The 21,742-nt window shown below is 39.8% G+C and overlaps 2 protein-coding genes across 2 annotated transcripts in view; one reads left to right on the top strand and one right to left on the bottom strand.

Annotated features, from left to right (window-relative positions):
• The window catches only part of MIA2 (MIA SH3 domain ER export factor 2), a 42,267-nt gene extending 37,895 nt beyond the window's left edge, over positions 1–4,372 (top strand). Inside the window, exon 30 of the mRNA XM_050334848.1 lies at positions 2,001–4,372. The gene's annotated coding sequence lies outside the window, so the exon portion shown is untranslated. The remainder of the gene's footprint in view (positions 1–2,000) is intronic.
• Positions 2,317–21,553, bottom strand: FBXO33 (F-box protein 33). Its single transcript, XM_050334855.1, has 4 exons — positions 21,033–21,553; positions 14,614–14,724; positions 8,048–8,733; positions 2,317–4,694 (listed from the first exon to the last, which is right to left on the bottom strand). Exons 1-4 carry the CDS (start codon positions 21,551–21,553, stop codon positions 4,423–4,425), a joined length of 1,590 nt encoding a protein of 529 aa, XP_050190812.1. The 3' UTR covers positions 2,317–4,422.
• Positions 21,554–21,742: the final 189 nt, after the last annotated feature.

Raw genomic sequence — 21,742 nt, 5'->3', positions numbered from 1 at the left:
TTAGTACAAATGCTGCCACCACACCCCATAATTAGAAGTTACCAAAAAACCTCCAGCCTACTTTTCTTGTAATTGCTTGGGTCGAGTCTGCCGAGGGAGCTTTTTGTTTTGCAGCTCAGTACTCCTGCTCCTGCTATTATTCCCACCTTTGCTTCTTTCAGCTGCAGAATTCTTCCATGGCTCATTCCTGCAGTTTATTCTCTTTTCTCCTTCTAGTTTAGCCCTCAAAGGCATTTAGATTAGCCTTTGTACAATGACAAGTTCTGACAACAGATATTTTAAAGCATCATCCATGTCAAATTAACTCTTTTTGACTATTGCATCATTTTTAGCCAATTAGTTGTTGCTCTAAATTTGCCTGAAAGACTTCACCAGGATTCTAAAGGGAATTACAAGGTTTTACCCTTATCATCAGCCCTAGGAACAGCCAGAACTGACAACTACAGCCTTACCCCTGCTCAGAGAACCAGTGGATAGCACAGTCCTGTGCTGACAACACTACTATAACCGGTTTTTTTTTGTTTTCCCAACTCACCTGAAGGGTTGCAAAAACTCCTTGGGAGTTTTTCTGAGAAAATAAAGTATTTTCTCTGTATAGGTTAAATATTTGTTCTAGCTTGTAACCAAGTTAACTCTAAAAAAACAATTCTTCCTCCACCAAAACCATCTACCCTGCCCACAATGGTACTGGAAGCTGTAGGCAAAACAAAAGATAGCTGGACTAAGATAATGCAGGACAAGCATGGATTAGATCATCCTGCAGAGAGAATGGCATAATTTCAGACTTTTTCCCCCCTCCAGTAATAGCCCAAAATTTTATTTGCAAATTTGGAAGCAAGCTCAGGTTTAGGCACTAGGAAGCAGCTATCCCGTAAGGTGTATTTAGGTAAACACACCTAATAAATAAATAAAAAGAGAGAACGGTCACACAGAAGTGAGTGTGGGGAAGTCCCTTTCCCCCACCCTCAAAAGAAAAAGCAACCCAGTTTTAGATGAGGGCTTATGTTCCAAGTTCCAGCAGCTAAATCTAGAATGCAGAAGACTAACCTGACAGTGCCATCTCTTCAGGAAAAAAACAACAGAAGTAAAATCCCCTTTGGAATTATGCAAGCTCAAAGTAATTTCACAGGTTGTAAGGTCCCACTCCAAATGCAAATGCACTTTCCACATTAGGAGCATCTTAGTTTCTTAACCCTTGATTTCAGATTGCTTCATCTTGAAACCCTTCATCCTGGTATCACTAATGCAGGCTACTGGTGAAAACACAGGCAGACAAGAGATGAGAACAATCAGAGGTGCCTTTCTCCAACCACTGCTCAAGGTGTGGCTTTCACCACACACTCCTGCCTTACTGCACTCTCTACTCTTGTCAATTTAAGAACATTGACTTCTTCCCTGCAACACAAGCCAAAACCAGTGAGCAGACTTCAGACTGCATGAAAAAAATCAGACCTAGAGTACTAACAATGGACAGCCCTTGATAGCAGCTGATATTAAACATTCTGGCTGTAACTGCAGTAAGTGAAAGGGCTGCACATTTCTACCATAGTAAGGTGAGCTGCTTCTCCTGTTCGTCTTATCTTTCAAGATTAAGTTAATTAAAACAAAGCATAAAATAGGTTAGACTGAACAGAGAAAAAACCTTGTTTATATAATGGAAAGGCAAATGGATTACTTCCTACTCTGGTTAGAAAGGCAGTTACCCATAAAATGCAGTAGCTTGCAGAGAGAAAAATCACCATCCTGCATCTCTGTTTAAACCAGAGGATGCAGCATTTGCTCCATTTGCTTCAGGAAGCTGCACAGAAAAAGCCAGAGATCTTGAACCCTTTACAACCAAACTTCAGGTTCAGACGCTGCTGAGCAATCACTACCAGATTTAACTGCTACATAAACCTCACTCCTGAGGCTGAGCCCTGAAAGACACTGAGACCAAGTTCCTTTCTTTCACTTTACTAGAATATGAAAAGCTGTATTTGCCTTGTCTTTATTACCCACAGCATCTCTTCAGTATGTTGGTAAATGACTGTGCTTACCAAATCTGGAAGATCTGGGAGAGTGCTTGAACAACAAGCAGTGCAGCTCTCACACTTGGCGGCAGTTTGGACTATCATAAGATGAAGTTCAGGAGCTTGAATGAAGTCCGTGCTTGGCATGCACACATGGAACAGCCACTCTGACAAGTCTCACAGCACAGTCAGCCACTGCAGGGCACAGCAGCTCTTCAACAGCTGACCAGACATCTGCAGTTTTCATTCAGGATGCACAGCTGCGTACTCTGAGTACGGATAAAACGTCAAACTGAAGCATTGCAGGTATTCATAATCTATTTAATAGTGGGACACCAAAGAAGTACTACACATTTGTCTTGAGCACATTAGATTTTGATTTAAGCAATTGCAATGGATGCAGTAATTTCCCAAAAATAGTCTTCTATATTCTACAATCCACAGTTTACTGTATCAGTCTAATAGGTCATATAATGATATACTGTTTGTGCTAACTGGTCCGATCTTTAGCAAAGCATCCTTCCCCTTCCGCCACCACCCCAAAATTGTTGACAAAATTCAGCCAAATTAAAAAAAAAATTACTGCATGACTTATTTTAAATTTTTCTGCTGACCTAAACACAATGGGAGCTATCAGTTACACACAGCTTATGAATGATGTTGCGTTTTAATTCTAAAAATCTTCATGCTGACAACAATAAAATATTTTATACAGCGATCAATTTTTAATGCTTTATTCATTGATTAAAAGAATATAACATTTAACATAAACCATACAACATCAGTCATCAATTCAAACATTCAGCTGGTTTCCTTACATTTTCTGTCAGGAGTTTTTTTTTTATCTGATCACATTTATAAGATAAAATCTCACCACATCTGGCATATACACACACTGTGCCAGTGGATTCACTCTACTGATGTACATATAAAATCCGCATGGTATGTGCTCACTGGAGACAAAACAGCGCACACCTGTCAAAAGGTCATTTTAATATAAGATGGTAAAACCATTTGTAAAACACATATAAACTTTTTCCATAAATAGAATCATATCTGGACATCTGTTGCATAAATTGTGTTTTCCAAAGCTTACAATATAGCAGCCAGGTCTCAGCACTGCTGGGCACCCACGTTGGCCACTTACTTTATTATTGCAGACTGTCCTTTAAACATTAAATGCACAACATTCGTACCACTTAAAACTGGGGTCAGGTGGAAGTCTCACAGAGACCACGTCTGTACCGCGGTTGCCCTGAAACAGTTAAATCGGCTTCTAAAGCCTCTCAGATATAACAAGATTTTAAAACATACTTCATGGAATGTTCTTCATGCATCATAGCAGCTCATACCTGTGATAGAACAAGCTTTGTATTTATTTCCTTTCCTTCCTTTACATTCACTATTCACAGTGAAACAGGTGCATGTTTGTTAAGAGTTCTGAGGTTGCTGACTGAGCCACAGCACAGCTGTGTACCACAGGTCGAAATTCGACCTTATATATTACAATCTAGCAGTATCTGGCTGGCCAAAAAGTTGGCCTGCCCCTGCCAGCATGTGGGCACTTCTTCGTTTTTAATCTATTCTTTGGCAGCTGACACAGGCGCTGACAGAGAAAATCCAGTGACTTGGTTGTTAGGGATTTCACGACTAATGTTTGTTTGCAGGTGTAGACCTTTGTATTGAAGTCTTCACTGTTATGTGTTTACCTCATCAGAGTGCACATTCTTGCTTTTTCCTTTTAAACTTTGGCCCAAAGCTAACTTTTAAGGAAGATGACAGAACATGAGAAGAAACAAGGAGGAGTTTGCAAAGAATCCAAAAGACTACACTTATGTAAGTGCAGGTACCTGAACGCTAGTGTTTCACACCGCCGCTTAACAGCTAAGGAAAGCCGAGAATGGAGTTAAGTCATGCTTCAGAATCCGCACGTGAAATAAAGCAAGGTAAGAGTCTTAGAGTGAACAGCCCTGGAGAGACTTCTCGTCCTTTAAGCCTATTAAGTAGCATGCTACTGGATTAAGCACACAATGACAGCATAGAAATCCACTGGACTATGAATATGGGTATTAAAAACAGTTGGCTCCCGAGCACAGGACTCCAATAGCAAAATAATTCAAAATGCAGTTACTCAAGTAAAGTAAAGTTAGCCGGCAACCTCAGACAGCCTTTGGCTGTATCTCTTAAGGTTTGGTAGACAAGTCCATTAACCGTGAAAACCCTAAACACTGCCACTTTCAGCTTCTAAACCAATACCCGACTACGTTCTTTGATCAAGAAGTAGAATACACATATATAATTCTATATAGCTAATACTGATTAAACACAGCACAAAAGGGGTTAATTCACACTACCAAAAAAACATAATAGGACCCTACTTGCATATGTAACCACAGGAATTGTAAATAAGGAGCTAAATGCCTTCACTGAAGCTCTGCATCTCTCTGTAAAAGTGACGGGTTGGCTCAGTGAAGACACTGAGCAGCTCGATGTCCATGACGGCGTGCCAAGGCCGACCCAATCCGAGAGATACTTGCTCAATGAAATTGTGTACTGGATCCACATCCTGATCAGCCAGTTCTCCTTGGTCGAAATCGATGCTTTCTTCTGTGACTTCCAGTACTTTCAGGTCAGAGCCACGAAGACGAGCGATTGCTATAAGATTATGAGCCCAAACAGTGTAACCTAGTGCGAAAGAAAAACAAAAAGTCACTTTGTCATTTTGCTACAAGGCGTCTTCTTACTGTAGAACTTAATACCTGACCATCTCAACATCCTTCTCAATCTATTTTGTCATTTGCCATCTGGCAGAATCCCCCTAGGGCACGGTGGAGGTTTTTTGGTTGCAAAAAAACTTGGAATAAGAAAGTATAAAAATATTTCAGATAGTTTGACCAAGCTTTTCTAGATCTGTTTTTTTCCACCACTTGCAGAACAAGTGGTGGACTACTTCAAGTTATATATACAATTTCAAACCTCCTGTGATCTACTTTGTAGTATAAATAGAATGAAAAAAAGGGAGCAATCAATTATTTTAAGTGAATGCATAAAAGGACTGCTTTAAAACTCTGTTTATGGTAAAAAAAAAACCCTGAAGTTTGCTTTTGTTGTATTAGAGGTAGAGTTAAAAAAAAATACCACCAAACAAACAGAAAACAAACACACACACAAACCAGAAGCCTCTCCAGGTCACTGGAGTATATATATATATATATATAAAATATATAAATAATCTAATATATCTTGTTTTTCTGTCTGAGATTAAACATAATTACAAAGCTTTACTCTCTTCACCTTACATATTGGCATCCCTCTTTAAAAACTCCTACACCCCAGTTACCTATTAGCCTTCTGTGCCCCGGCTAAGGCAAATGCTGAGGTTCTCCTTATTCAGATGCAAACAAGACAGTCAGTCTGGGAACTTCCCTTTTGGGGAGCTCTGCCAAATCAGTCCTTCTACTGCAAAAGGAAAGGCTCATTTCTGCCTCTATCATCACTCTTGCAGGTGCTAAGTCTCTTGGTGAGATGCCCACTTAAATTCCAAGTAAAGCTGCAGTCTGCACAATATTTGAACTGGGAAAGCTAAGCTGCTGAGAAGTAAAAGCTAACTGTGGCTTGGTCTTCCAACAACGCAGCTAACGTGCTCTACATCAAAATGTATCAAGTAAGACAGAGAGTTACAGAGACACAACAGAGAAAAGTAAAAGAAAACAGAATGAAAATTTCTCCTTTATTACTGCATTAGTTTTCTTCAATCTTTAACTATGTTGCTTAGGGTATGTTTTCAACAAAGAAGCCGGCACACATCTATATTGGTTATTCCTGGCATATTAACCATTAGGAATGCATGAATTCCCACAATTTTCATATGCTTGATACTTCACCTCCAACACAAGTGTCCAGATTAAATTAAGTTGCCTGTTAACAACTTCATGTCCCCTCCCTAATAGGGACATTAAACTCAATGGAAAACTCTCCCCACTCTCCTATCAGGACGTGAAGGAGATCACACCTCCTTCCAGTTACCTTGATCATAAAGGAACTTACCAACAAAATCCTTGAAAAAAAGTGCAAGAATAAAGGGACACTTTTGTGGGAAATCATATTGACTTTCCACCTCAAGAAAATCTCGAGGCACCCAAGAAAAGAAGTGTCCTCAAGCATATGTTTTCCCTTCCTCTTTTGGACAGTGGCAGCCAAAATCAAAGCTTTTTCAAAAGCAAACTAATACCAAAAGAGGGAACACATACACACACACACAAAAAGTCTGAGAAATTTGGAAACTGAAGAACAACCACTTCAGGAGACAAGAGAAGAAACCTGAGCACTTAAAAGTGGCACCTTGAACAAAACCATCATCTTTTCCCAAAGGAAGCTTGACAGTGCAATGTGATAAGTGAGCCAGAAAACGTTACACAGTAAACCTCAGAAAACCCAAGCATGAGGCTAAGATGCTGTACTGAGGCATCACAGCATTTCACATATTTCTTCCTAGTAGTGTTCCTCCTGTGCCTCCTTTCTCAAAGAAAGATGCTCATCCTCTAGTACTAGAGAAGTCATATTCATAGCCTACAAAGGACCAGGAGGCATTTATTAGCAGCTCAGTTAGCTTCTGCTGCAAGGAGGGGGTGAAAAGAAGGGTAAAGAATCTGAATTCAAACATAACAGTAAGGTGATATTTGGTCCTTCTCTCCCCCTGGCAGACACAGCACCTCTCCAAAGAAAGATGTAGCAACAACCATTTGCTAGTCAGAACCATCAAAAGACATTTGCTTTCCCAATGCTCTGCACAGACTAACACTTTCTACTGAATAGACATATGCTGATATCAAATGGTATTTACACTAGCTTATGTTTACATGTTTTACAAGCTTTTAAAGTTAGATAATATACTAGAGGACTTCCCTCAGCAGGAGGGTAATTTAAGGTAACAAATAATTCTTTTTTTAAAAGGTCCTCAAACTTGTATCCAAATGTTAAAAGAAACTACTAAAATCCACATCTAGAGTGATGTGGTTGTGTACCAGTATCCAAAATCTGTCACTCCTGGAAACTATAAAGGAGAGACAGCTGAATTGATCATCATTCTTCACTCCCCAACCCCTGCAATGATTTTTCAGTAGAAGACCAAAAAAAAAGAGCAAATACAGCAGGACCTTCTGACTTCAAACAACGGAAATATGAATCTACATCTCCCTCTGCTGAAGGTCTCTCCTGTTTGTGCTGAATGACTGGAGATTAATTCCCCAAAGCAGCCTGAAGAAACAAATTCATTCTTATGCAACACAGTAACAGTCATCACTTAACTCCTTCATGCATCAGCAAACTTTGTCTTGGTAAGCTGATTCCAGCACAAAGAGCATTAGTCTGCATTATTTCAGTTTCAGGTAACTGCTTGTAACTTCTAGCAAGTGCTGTATTGATGACAGAGCTAAATATGAGTACATACTTTTAAAATTTGCAATTATATAGCAAATAAATAGTTGGGATAAACTTAGCTCTGGTATTCCTGGTGAAACCAGTGTACTTAGTGAGGCAACCTCCTCCACATTATATTTTTTTTAGCCTTCATCTGCTGGTAAAGTCTTACCAAACTGGTAAGAAACTTCTTCCCCTCAGCTTTGGAGCACTTAAACCATGTTATTTATCAACAAGAAGCAAAATCATCTAATCCAGCCAGCATATGATCTCAGAGTAAAACAGCAAATGTTTTCAGTGTTCAGTTCACATAACCAGTCACTTAGCGGAACTTGCACAGTGCAGATCACTTCTAGGATAAGCCTCCTGGAAATAAGTTCTTAGTTATCCTCATTTCTGTGAGAAGTCTAATAAAATCCTATGTGACTTCTCAACACAAGTTAGAAAGCCACAAGTATGTTTAAAACTCAAATATTTAACACCTTCAACAACAGCATATAGAGCAACTGTGCAGTAGACTCTGGAACACCACTGCACTAAAACACACCATGATTAGAAAGGCTGAAGTGTTGTAAGCACTTAAAAAGTCACATACTATACCTGTGCAAGGCATTACCTACCATGAACAGCTAGGAGAGACAGTCTTGTGCACCTCCAGGCTAATAAGACAAGTGGATCTTCATTCCGGTTGTCACTAAGATCTGGGAAGGCAGACATATCTACCACATCATTCATTAGTATAAAATGAGTGAGGAACTTGTCATACTGCCTGGATATGAGGTCAACAACAGCCCCTGAAACACAAGTGACATAGCTATCAAAGTGAATCCTCTCTAGGGGGATACTGGGTTTAAGAATCCTTAACATATCATCACTCTTGACATCAAAAGCCATTATATAGACCCGAAGATTAGTGCTGTTGCGAGTCAGCGCCTGCCAATTCTCATCTTTTGGCATATTGTCCAATGACTTGTGCATTATGGAAACACTGTGGACCAGGAGAGACAGTCGATGCAAAGGCACATGGTTGCTGTCAGCCAGGACTCTTGCCATTTCAGCTGTAAAATCACAGAAATCCAAAGCGAGCGAACGCAGATTCACAAAGCGCTCCAATTCGACCGCGGTGATAAGAGTGGTATTACCAGGGATGTGGTTGTCCAATAAGCTCAGATGTTCCATGGTGTTGGCTATGGGGTTTGATAAGGAGGACAGTGATGTGGGAGTTACTATTTGCAGCATTAACCCACAAGACAGCCATTTCAATTGCCTGCTATTGCCTAATATCTCTTCAAACAGCTGTTGAATTCTGCAAGTAAACAAAACAGATAATGATCCTATTAAACATGGCTTAGACTTACCAACCGCATATCATTCCAATTTTTTTTATTCAAGAGTTATTATTCTTTTATTTACAGCCTTATTCTGCAGAAAGGTCCTATTATTATGGTTCTTGCGAACTACAAATGTTATAACCTGACTCCAGACCTCCCACAGTAATTTAACCTTCACTGCATTTAAGAGGTTAAGATTGTTAACTATCTTGAAAAAAAGTTGTACTTTGTCTTTCAAAAACAGTGGCACACCATGAACCTTCACTTCATGTATTTTCCAGCATGTATTTAACACCCTCCCACATACATTTAAGGTTATGCAAATAAGAAAAGCTGTAATGCTTTTAGAACACAGCTCTTGTTTTTAAAAACTACTTCGTATTTGCTAACCTCTCTAGAAGTGCAAATTCAATATGGAAAAAAAGAGCAATTTTCAATGAAAGGTGGCAGAAACTTGACTTTGAGCATAAGTTAGAATGATCTGAAGCTACTTGCTTGACTTTGCTCGTTAAATGGTAAAGAACAAACATGTAAGAATATTCCTTAAATAATTCCAAATGTGCAGCTAACTGGATTTTCAAGTGGTAACAGGTTAAAGTCTTACCAAAACAACTCGAACCCAGTAGCATTTTAATCTCAAATTATCAGTGCCAATGATCATTATGCACTTACTCAGATGCACCCCCCCCTCTACCTCCCCCTTTTCTTTCAGTGAAGAGATGTTCTTTATGTGGGATATTAATTCAAAAAGGCAACAGAAGTATTTTAAATTTTTAATATTAAATGAAAATAGTACAGTCAAACTCCACAAACTTTCTCTATATAATTATTTTTCCAGTCTTCATCCCACAGCTGCTAAGGCTCAAAAGAGTCCTCCTGCACAAATGACAAGTGTTCTTTTAGCATATTAGGACACGTGTGCAGATAAACATTTGATCTCAAACCCTGGTCAGCCAGAAGGAAAGATCAGCATTAAAGGGAAGTGGTTGAGCCAGGCTATGACAGTTCCATGAAACATTCAGAAATAAGATACAAACACTTCCAGTACAAAATGAGCAGAAATCTTTGTGCCTCAAATCAGATAATGGTTTTGCACAGAACACTTTTTCCTTTATTACTATCAATATCTGTATACTTGATACATCTAAGCAAGAACAACATTATAAAGTTGTTATTCTCATAGACAAAAATTTAATGAAGATAACGTCCAGACAAAATCAAAAGTTTAGCCAGTATCCCAACTGACAGCAGGGAAACACTAACACCTTAAGGTGACAGAACAGGGAAAGCACACAGGGATATTTCTTAAACATCTCTCTAGTTACCAAAGCTTTGTAATTCAGACCTCCTGAGCCAGAGGCAGCTTTATATATTTTGCAACTCTCAGGGACTTCAATTCTACAAATTTATCCATGTTCCTCCCTTAGCTGAGCAAGTGTTTAGCAACTATAACATCCAATAATAAAGAACTCTGTAGTGTGATTCCCCCCTCTTCTTGCTTGCTCTAAACCTATCACCTACTACCTTTGATGCCCCATACTCATTCTCTTGTAAGGAAGTCAAAAGATTAGTCCTCATTCATCCTCTCCCTCTGCAAATCTTTATTCATAGAATCATAGAATCAGCTGGGTTGGAAAGAACCTCTGAGATCAAGTCCAACCCTTGATCCAACACCACCGTAGTTAACAGACCATGGCACTCAGTGCCACATCCAGTCTCATCTTAGAAAACTCCAGGGACAGAGAATCCACCACTTCCCTAGGCAGCCCATTCCAATGTCTGATTACACTCTCTGTAAAAAATTTCTTCCTAATATTCAACCTAAACCTCCCCTGGCACAGCTTAAGACCATGCCCTCTTGTCTTACTGACAGCTGCCTGGGAGAAGAGACCGATCCCCACCTGGCTACAACCTCCTCTCAGGTAGTTGTAGAGAGTGATGAGGGCACCCCTGAGCCTCCTCTTCTCCAGGCTAAACAACCCCAGCTCCCTCAGCCTCTCCTCATAGGACTTGTGCTCAAGTCCCTTCACCACCCTTCTTCTTTGGACTCTTTCATCCCCTCCCTTGCCTGCATGTGCTTTCTGCCTTCTCCTATGAAGGTACTGAGTTTGTAAGGTCTGACTTCTCTTAAGCAGAAAAGTTTGTGTGCTTAGTGTATTTATCTACTGAACATCTCAGTTCTCAAGGTTTTGCCTAGTACAGTCATCAGGTCAAAAGACTTCAATTTTTCCAGGTTTCTCCAAACATTTATTTCAAATTGAGGACTGGCAACTGTGACACAAATTAAACACAGTTTTAAGCAAAAGGTGAGACTCACAGACAGTGTACTTTTTCTATGTTACTCCTAAATTCTTTTACAGTTCAGATGAGCCTTGTTTGATCCTGGCAATGATTGTTTCATAATTGTTCTTGTCAATGCTTATATTGAAGGCAGATTTTCTCACAGTCCCCCAAAGAAAAGGATTCCACCACAGCAACCTCTCAGATTTCTTCCACGTGCCCTTCCCTACCCCCTCACCATACACATCTACAACAGGTTCTGTAATGGCTGCAGCAGTGGTAGGATTTGTTTTGTAATAGCCCAGGTAGTCAATCTTAATAGTGTGCTTGTAATATTTTACAGAATTACTAAAGATAAATCAATTTTGAGTTGCTCAGTAGAATACTACCATCTACGTGCCTCGTGGCACTAAAAATCTGTTAAACTGTGGTTCTCATACAACTTAAAACATCTGAGCTTAGAAGAATACTGTTCTAGTACTTGCACAATTTAATAAAAAGGAATATGATATAGAACTCCGCAGCTGTAGGGTGGGTTCTCTCCCCAGTGGGAATTGCACTAAACTTTTTAAAAGAGAGATACTGATTTAATGCGATCTACACATCAACTTTTTAATGCAAGCACAGAAGTATTTATACAAGTATTTAGATTTGTGCTGCTAGTCTAATGACCTGTAGGTCCTAAGAAAAATTAACTAAAAATTGGAGAAAGTTAATAAAAAGAGATCAAACATGTTAGTAGAGATTATTTAACAGCAACCATTTCTGGATTGTTTTTAATATCTGCTTCATACAAGGCCAGACAGAAAGCACTATATAAGGTCATTCATTTTAACGTATTTCAAATAATTTTTTTAAACTCCCTAGCAGGCATTTTTCCCCCTCCCCTGTAAATTCTTAAGCACATTCTATTTTTCATAAACAGATTGCGTCTAACTAGAGTTTGCTAGAATAGTCTGAATCGTGTTCTAGAAATTTAGACGCATTATGTGAATTCTTGGAAATTAACACCTACTTTATTTTCGTATTAACTTCAATTGCCTATGATGTAGCACAACATTTATCCTAACTTACACACAATTATTTCAAAGCTCACTTATAAAACTAAAGTTTGAGCATATAACAGAAAATACAAGCAGAACTCAGCACATGCAAAAAAGCAATATAACCTACTGATGTCTCAACAAGCTTAATCAGTCCCCCTTTGCTCCCTGTAAGCAGCAATTGTGCATTTTCACTATCAACAGGAAACCTACAAATTACTAAACTGCAGCAAACTCTTTAAAAAATAAAAAACTCAAAATAGTTTACCTTCACAATTAATGCCCCAAATAGTGCTTTCGTCCAGAGGAGAGACTAAAGCCTGACTAGATAGGCCGAGTTACTATTAAAGCCCCCAAACCAGTCCTAACCAGGACTGAAGCACATCCCCGGCCCTGGACAGGAAGCAAACAAACTAGCAAGGTCCATATGGAAGCCATCAGCAAGCAAAATGGTTTTTTTCAACAGAGGCTAAACTGATTCTTTTGGAAACCAAACTACCTGAACCACACAGACCAATCATGAGAAGCAGATTTCAGAAAGCCAAAATTTTAAACAACTACCCTTTGTTCAACTCAAGACAAATTTATTGTTTACACTGAGTTTCCCAACACTAAGGAACAGAGTTACAAAGAGAATTTTAGAAACTAACCAGGGACACACATGCTATACAGAAAAAGAACAAACATTACAAACTCATACTGATCACAGGAAAAGTATTTTTGAAAACACATTCCAAAGCCTCCTCTGCCTGAGGACAACACTTAGTCTTAAACTGGGGAATCATCCTAATGGTTCTGTGATAGCTGAGATTTCACCCACAGTCTGTTACATCCAGGTCAATGCAAAAGATTTAAGATTTCTTCCCTTACTGCTTTAATTTCAGGGAGTTCCTGAAACAGCTAGTAAAGTTTATTACCATACAGTTTCCAAAAATCCTCAGCTACCAACAGCACTGTCTTCAAAGGTTACTCATATCTTTCACTGTTAGTTATCAGCATCCATGTTTTGCAACTTAACTGGTGCAAAACCCAAGTGCAAAAGACAAAGCTAAGAAGCGATGAAGATTTACTTTCAGAAGTAAATCTGCTGCTAAACTTTAGACAACTGAATAAAACCCTGCCATCTTTAATGTAGACAAGAACTAGCAGGTCCCAAGTATATTGTTTTATTTTAGCAACAAACCAAAACAAAACAAAAACTGCCCCCCCCAAAAAAAAACACCAACCAAAAAACACCAAAACAAACCAAATGAAAACCAAGCAACATTTATTTGCTCTTTCCAAAACATGCAAAGTTTAATATTCAACTAAAAGACTAACACCAAGTCAGATAATGAGTTTTGAAGGGTTTATGGCTCCCAAAATATGCAGACTAATTTGAAGAAACATTTAACAATGCACTCAGCTGAGTAAACATCTGCTGAGATGGCTCTTTTCAAGCCCCTTGGTAAAGATTTGGTTATATATTTACATTTTCACAAAGGATATGAAATAAAGGAGGTTTTACTGAATCAGCCTTTTACCTGCACACAGCACTACAGTACCTACGTTAGACAGAACTGCAAATTGCTCTGAGTTCTGCATTCTAAATGTAACATAACAAAGACACAGTATGTGACTCACAGCTGTATTTGCACTGGTTTGCAAATTTAGGTCAGGACCAAACACTTGATGGTTGTGTTCTCATACATACACTGATCTGATACCTATGTTAGTTCTAAAAATCCCTCAAAACAAAAATTAGTAAAGATCTAGACTGGTTGTACTTACTCCACTCCCAAGTTACCGGTAGAAAGATGTCTAAACTGACACAATTTAAAAGGACGGTATTCAGGTTTTATTTTATAGAAAGTTTTAGTAGAACTGCTAAAATAGTTAAATTAGCATCACTGCCTCTGTAGTAATTGATTCCAGAAGTCAGTAGCTTTTTACACTGTATTTAACCTTTTCCAAAGAAGAACAAATAACTATTCTGATTATAAGCATTCAAGGACTGTACCATAATGTAATTATGGCAAGCTAAAATACACCTCTGAACTAAACAAGCACATTGTGAGCTGTGATCTTTCATGAATTGTGCAAATACATAACCTAGTTTTGAGATACAACTAGAAATCAGTTGTAGCAAGTGAACTTGAAAGAGAACATAAACACAAACGTATTTTCAACTCTTGTGCAACACAACAAATTACTTCCTTTTCTAATTTTTTTCCATGTATAGCAATAGTAGAGGTGCTGGTAACAGCCCCATACCCCCCCTCTGCCTTTGTGCCATTAACATAGTATTATTTCTAGAACACAATGAAAAGAGGAAAGAAAGGATTCTCACCGTGCTGAGGAGGGAGAAAAAAAAAACAGAATAGCCACAAAATCAGACTACTTCAAGCAAATAGCAGAAACAAGAATTTAGATTCTCATCCTGTTAAAAAAACTTAAAGCTTTCTCAGTCACGTATTTCAGGAATGAAAATCTGTGTTCTATTACCTATTTTTATTATTTTACTGTGTTTGATAATTTACAAATATAACTTACTGCTTAATCTTCTTGCCATCAGGGTCAACCTTTCCAAGGTATGTATTTGATATACTTCCATGTTGCTGCAGAATGCTTATATCCCCAAAAAGACTTAACTTCTGGAGGTTCCTACAAAACAACAAAATAAAAAGGAATCTGTACACAAAATTAAAACAGCATGAGGAATCATTCTGGATAAGACAGACATGGACAATAAGAACCCATTACTATATGGAACACAGTCTGTATTGGGAAACTTCCTACTGTCCTAGAATACAGGCACATCTGGAAGCACAGAAAATGAGACTGAAGTGTAAAGGGGAAGAGAACTGACAGGAGTATTTTCAGCAGGCCAACAGCACCACAAAGAAAACTTTTAGCGGTGGTTTCATGCAATTTTTAACGCCTGGAACACGTGTGTTGAGTATCACAGGTGAAAACATTAAATACTTATTTCTTTTAACATTTAACACTGCATTTAACACCCAAGTAGAACACAACCACAAAGAACCCTTTCTGAGCACTTACGTACATCAGCTGGATTACAAATGGGAGCCCAAACCTGCCTCAGTCGAGGCATCACAAACCTCAGGCAGGAATAGCAAGAGCTCCCCACACCACAGTCAGTATCTAGTTTCTGTTATATCAGAGGAAATATTAGAACAGCTTTCCCTACTATCAGTGAGCTGACACACAGCTTTAACTTTTAGAAGGGATACCTAAAAAGAAGTCAAAGAAGAACCTCTAAGTATATGCTGGACATCACATGGTATGCTAGACAGTCACTTTTCCTTTCCCTAGTACAGCTTATTTTTCTGACTTGCATCTTTTCTATTCCTAAAACAGATCAAGCAAGGGATATGAAAACGACTGCAGTTTTAGAGCAGCTGTGTGGCACTTGCTTTTAAGATCATTATTTTTTTAGCTGACTAAGTTTTGGGTCAACATTTCTTTTATTTACACATGGTGTAAATGTAAATTAATTTACTCCTAACACACAGGGACTAGTCTACAATTGATAATTAACATGGCAGAAACTCCAGTTTCATCACAAATGGATACATAAGTTAAATTTATCTTAAACAGTAGATGCAAATTAACCTGTAGCTGACAATTAAGGGAGTTACCATACATTCTTATTTCTTCTGGCTTACAAATCATATGCTAACATTTCAGATTAGCTTTGAGAAAAATGCAATACAATTACAACACTCAAAGTATAGGGAAGCTCTGGTACAGTTCACTTTATCCGCAGTACAATTTCATATTCTACCAAAAGGAGTGGGAAAAAAGTATTGGGTAGCCAAGTTTTATGTTTTTTAGTATGAACTGCAGCCTGTAATTTATATCTAGCATAAATCATAATTTCTGAAGTTTCTATATTCAATAACAGTACACTGATTTCCTGAATCTATCCACTGTTGCACCTGGTACTCTTCTTCTATAGGTGAACAACAACTTAATAGCAAGATCCATGAACTTCATATAAAGTCTGAAAAATACTGGAGCAAAATACCTAGAATTTACAACTGTTTCTGAAATTCTAACAATTTAATATTTATTATTTTAAATACAGGACTACTGTACTGATGATACACTAAAATAAACTGAGTCTTTACCACATGATCAATACTCTACAAGTCTGACTAAGACAACGCCTGATCATACTGACGAGTAAGCTTGGCAGAGAAACCTAAAACCCTGGCACCACCACACCACCACCAAGAATATTTTGGGCTCTTCTTTCCTCAAAAGCTGTAAGAGACAACATGGTGTGACAGGAAAAGTAGCAGAAACTTCCACCTGGTCTGAAAAGCAGTGTTCACAGCCATACTATAATTAAGACTTTATCTTCTAATCTCAGTGACTTAATTCTGAGAGCTAAGAGACAAAATGCAATCTTCAGAACAGTTCTGAATCACCTGCATAGGTCTTGCTTAGTGCTACTCATATCCCCAGCAAATGCTACCATAGGCAGGTATTAATTTGAGGACCACCAAACTACAAGACACATGGAACACTAATTACTAGTATCCCACACAATTTTACTACATCTATTTGACCGCCATTTCATGCACTACAGAGACACACAGAAAAGTTCTCCACCCCAAAACTTAAGCAATGACAATATCCAATTATTTTTCCACTCACAGCACACTTATTACCATCAGGAAATCTAATCACAGTTCAACACTATGTTAGATTTTTGCTACTATTTGCAGTGTCATACAACCTCTATGGCATTCAGCTCACATCTTGTCTTTATTTCAGAGAGTCAGTAAAGTGATCGTTATTTAAATAAAATTATTTAGAAGTTAATTGTCATCTTTTGCTAAAAGCAATAATGGTATCTTAATTCTGTGTAGTATCCATACATACAGCTGGGGAAAAATATGTTTTGGAGGGATTTCTCAACCATTTACTTTCTACTAGCTGAAAAAGTGCACTACAAGTAATAAGCTTCTTACATCTTCAGTTTTGGTTGGTCTCTTTGAATACCCAATCGAAAAAAGAACAAAATGTACTTGCTTACATTCAAGACGAACAAAGTAATAAGGCACATATTGTATTATTATGCCAGTTTCAGCTGCCTGATTAGAGCAATAGAAGAGAGCCATTAGAAAACCTTAAATACAGATGCAGTCTACTGTTTTGAGCAATTCACCAATATTTGGCAACTCCAAGATAGATACCACACTTCACCAAAATACCACAGTTTTACAGTAATCTGCATTTACGTTTCCACAGCAAAGATCAAACAAGACACACAATTTAACACACTGCAGAGATGGGGGAAGGGAGCAAGGAAGGAGGAGTAGGGGACACTGTGCTTTGGCATTTCAGAATTGCATAAAAGAACACAGGATTTTCCTACTGAACGATCACCAGTTGCTTATTAGCTGCTGTACGCACTTAAGTAACTCACATGAAGTTTGCCTCCCTCCCACCTGCCTTCCAGAACTTAGTTTTAAAAGATCAGTTTGAGAAGCTGCAGATCATGAGGAGCTAAGAAACAACATCATCATGCCCACTCGCAGCATTTTTTTTAATAATAAGTAGAACATCAGCTGTTTAAACAATAATACACTTTGTTATTTTGCTTCATTAACAGTCATAAACATAACTCACGGAAGAGTTACAGATCACTATAAATGCTACTTAATTACGTTTTAATTAAATAAATGACAGATTTTTAGAGCTCATCAAGGCCTTACTGCTATTAAAGCAATATTTTGGGAGTAATATGCTGCCACACACAAAGTTTATGGAAACTTGAGCTCTACCTCAAATATGAGACAGAACATACCTTTCTGGATGGTAACACTGGCTGCCAGCAGGAATACTCGTCAGAAAATATGATCAGTCATTTTCAAACCAAGTTGTGGACAAGTTATTATTTCCTTAATTCTCTCAGAATTAGCAAAGGTCAATCCAAAATATTTTTCTATTTTTTTTTGTAATTTATAAAAATATTTTTATTTTTCTGTATTTTTCTTAACACGGATTTGCTTAGAAATCAGCAATTTCCTGTTGCACAGAAAGTGCTTTTAGTGGCAAACCAACACATCATTCTCCTCTAGCCAAGACAGCATTTAGAAACTGCAATACTTTTAGTCATTATTTTTCTTAGGTCCTGCAATAACAAGGAATTCTAGAGCCATCTAAAGTACATGTTTTTTCTTGCAAGGAGGAGGGTTGTTACTGTATTGCTTAATAATAAATTTAAAACTCCACAACAACGTTACACAGTTCAGAAACAGCATCACAAACATAGATTTTTCCCTCTACAGTTCTGAAGTATAAGATGGAAACTTTTCTGAACTTCTCAAAAAGCTATCATAAGGGCTGACAGGAGTTACGAGAGAACTGCCCTGTTCTAAACTTAATTACAAAAGGAATACATTTACAGTGATTCAGCCACTGGAGAAATTAAAAGCCCTGCTGTTTCCATTATTTTGGAAATTACAATAGCTATCTCATGTACAGTGACATATAGCAAAAACAAGAAGGAATTATTCATTATCCTTGAGTTACAGATAAATAAAGAGAAGAAGAGAAATTAAGTGACTGGATTGCAGTCCTTCCTTAGACAAAACTAAGCATAAGGCAGGCGACAGTGCCTCCAGTTTAGAACTAAGCAGCAATTTGGTACAAGTTCATGTTCCTTCCAAACTCATTCCAATCTCAAAAATCTCCTTAAAAAACTAAAACCCAGAGTTCTACATGCCAACTAAACAGTTATTGGTCATTACTCTGCAAGAAAAAAATCCTAAATAGCTCGAGGGGGAAAAAAAAGAAAAAAAAAAGTCTAATCTGAAACTAAATCTGAAAAAAAAAAGGTCAAGTATTTAATATAACCCCCCCCACACACACACACATTTTTAAAAAGCCCATTAAAATAAAGCCTCCTGTTATAACCAGGTACCCTGTGTTCCCCAATCATGCATTACTCATTTCAAAACAAAAGAGCAGCATGTAAATGATTTGGAGACAGCAAGGAAGTACAGCAATGCAAAATTCTATCCAACTTGGTAACTTTTCACCTCTGGCTCTACCACCAAAATTATACTAATCTACCAGGTACTGGAGAAACAAATACTTATGCATAGTATTTTACTGCAGTCCTGAGTCACACTATGCACACAGAATCCATGAAATTAACTTCATAAAGCAAATGTCCTTGTACAGATTTCAGATAAGGCCCCGGAGAATTAATCTTTTTTCAAAAGAAAAAAGTGTACCAAAAGCCTTCTCACAACGCTTTTAATTTTGACAGCCTCGTATTTTAGTGAAGGCAACAACCTATTTAGTTTTTCAACAACCCCCTCGAGGCAACATCTCCCACAGACGCTAAATATTTTAAAATTCCAAGCCCGTGTAGTGATATTTGCCTCAGATCGAGTAATCACCACCATCACTTCAGTATTTTTTCCACTTATGATACTAACAGCATTTCCCGAAGATTCAACAGTTAAGTGAAAGCTCCTGAAAAGCAAGAAAAGACCAGTCAAGACAGATCATTAGTATTCGCACACCAAGGATTCACAGGGCACGAAATAAATTAAGATAAAGGCGAGCTGGGACTAACAAGCTATTTTCAGAAGGTCTGTAACTCGCAACCATCGGGGCTGCACCACAGGAAGTACCTGCTGGGTGCAAGAGAGCAGAGGAACTGAAAGTTGCATTCATCTCAAACCAACGAGGAATTGCATTTAAAGTTCTCTTGCTACAATTCAAAATAAAGAAGCAATGGAGGCCACAAGCTACTCTCTAATCCCTCCGGAATCAAAGAGGGGCGGTGACAAGGCCATGACTCAGTTGCAGACAGTTTTCTGAAGGCCATCCACAAGGTTTAATTCATCCTAAGGATGCCCGGAAACACTTGCAGTTTTTTTCCCCCCCTTCATAGGTAAAGCTATATGCACACAGAAGGGAAATAATATTAACTGTTTCCTATCCTTAAATCTGCATAGCTTTCCAAACTCATCATAACCTAAGTGTAATACCCTTGCTTTCCTGTCTTAGGTGCTGACTACAGGCCATATATTAGAGTATCTGACTATTATCTTTAAAAGAGAGATTTATCTCGATCACACTCACACATGGTAAAGAGAATGCAAGTATTTTCATTTTAAAGACCTCAAAGCTGAGGAAATTATCTAACCTGACAAAGTATATTGTGAAAATGCAGGCTCTAAGAGCATCTGAAGTACAAACCACAGGAAAATATTTATATCATTTAAATTCAACTTGGCCAAGAAAGTCTTACTTATGGAACATTTTTTTCAATAAACAAACAAACAAACATAAAAGCCTGCTCCCAGTTAAAACCGAGTCAAACCTCAGTTTAGCAGGTAACACAAGCGCTGGCATGAAAGCTTAGCTTTTCTACGGCAAAAAACATCACAGCTGGAAAGGTGTTGGGGCAGTAACTCAGTATACCAATGGTGTGATTTCAACACTACCCCCTTACTGATTTCTCGTGACAATTTTTTTCAAGCACACGTAAGGTCTAAACCCTTCTGTAGCTCTATTTTAGTGAGAAAGGTGCCTTTGTTAGGCACCAGATTCAAACTCCTGGCTCTCGCTCCGCTGGAGCCACATTCCCCCCCTTTCCATCCAAAGGACGAAGAAGTTTTTATTATTGTAGGTATGTCCGTTCTGCGTACTGACCAGCTGATCGCCAGCTAGGCATCTGAGCGTTTATATGTTTATATTCCCCATCAAACTACACTAGATGATAAACGCTTGTTATTTCCGAGCGGCGCGGCCCCGTTCCTGCCCAGCTGAAGCGCAGAGCGGGGCTCCGGGCGCAGCCCCGGCACGAACCGGCCGCCGCCGGCTCGGGCGCTGTTTCCGCCCGCAGAACCGGGCGGGACGGGCCCTGCGTGGCCCGGGGGGCTCCGCTTGCCCCCCGCCCCGCTGCGCGGAGGTACCTGTTGTTGCGGACGCTGCTCAGGACGCACAGCACCAGCTCCAGGTAAGTCCTCAGCAGGTCGAGCCAGCGCGGGCTCAGCGGCGGCGGCGCCTCCCCGTCCCCCGCCGCCGCGGCGCCCTCGCCCGCCGCCGCCCCCCCTCCGCCGCCGCCCGTGGGGTAGTTGTCGGCGGCGAACTGTACGCGGAGCTCACGGACGAACCAGCCGCACTTGCGCATGAGGAACTCGAGGCGCGGGCGCTCGGCGGGCGAGACGCGGAGACTGAGGCGGAGGCGCGGCCAGAGCGCCGGGTAGAAGAGGCACTCCCGCCAGTGCGAGCAGGCGGCCGAGGCCCGCAGCCGGTCGGGGGCCGCCAGGAAGGAGAATATGTGGACCACCAGCTCGCTGGGCAGGGAGCCGGCGCCCACCGCCTCCCCGCACACCGACATGCCTGGCGCCGGCGCCGGCCCCAGCCCCGCGGCGGCGGCCCCGGGCGGCGGCCCCGGCCTGGCCTGCGGCTCCTGCGACACAAACAACAACATCAATGACACGGCGCGGGGGGGGCGGGCGCCGGCCGGGACGCGCCTGCTGCTGGGACGCACCACCCGCGCCGCCGCCGGGGGGGTGGATGGGGGAGCGGACCAGGAACTGTCACCGTGCGGCGCGGCAGGAACAGGTGTTCCGGACCAGCCAGCCCACAGCGGGATTGTAAGGGAAGGTACCGGCGGCAC

Source organism: Myiozetetes cayanensis, unplaced genomic scaffold (genome assembly GCF_022539395.1).
Source record: "Myiozetetes cayanensis isolate MyiCay16 unplaced genomic scaffold, myiCay2020 scf6-25, whole genome shotgun sequence".
NCBI classification, from domain to species: domain Eukaryota; kingdom Metazoa; phylum Chordata; class Aves; order Passeriformes; family Tyrannidae; genus Myiozetetes; species Myiozetetes cayanensis.
The sequence above is the reverse complement of the archived record's forward strand: the minus strand, read 5'-3'. Positions and strand labels throughout refer to the sequence as shown.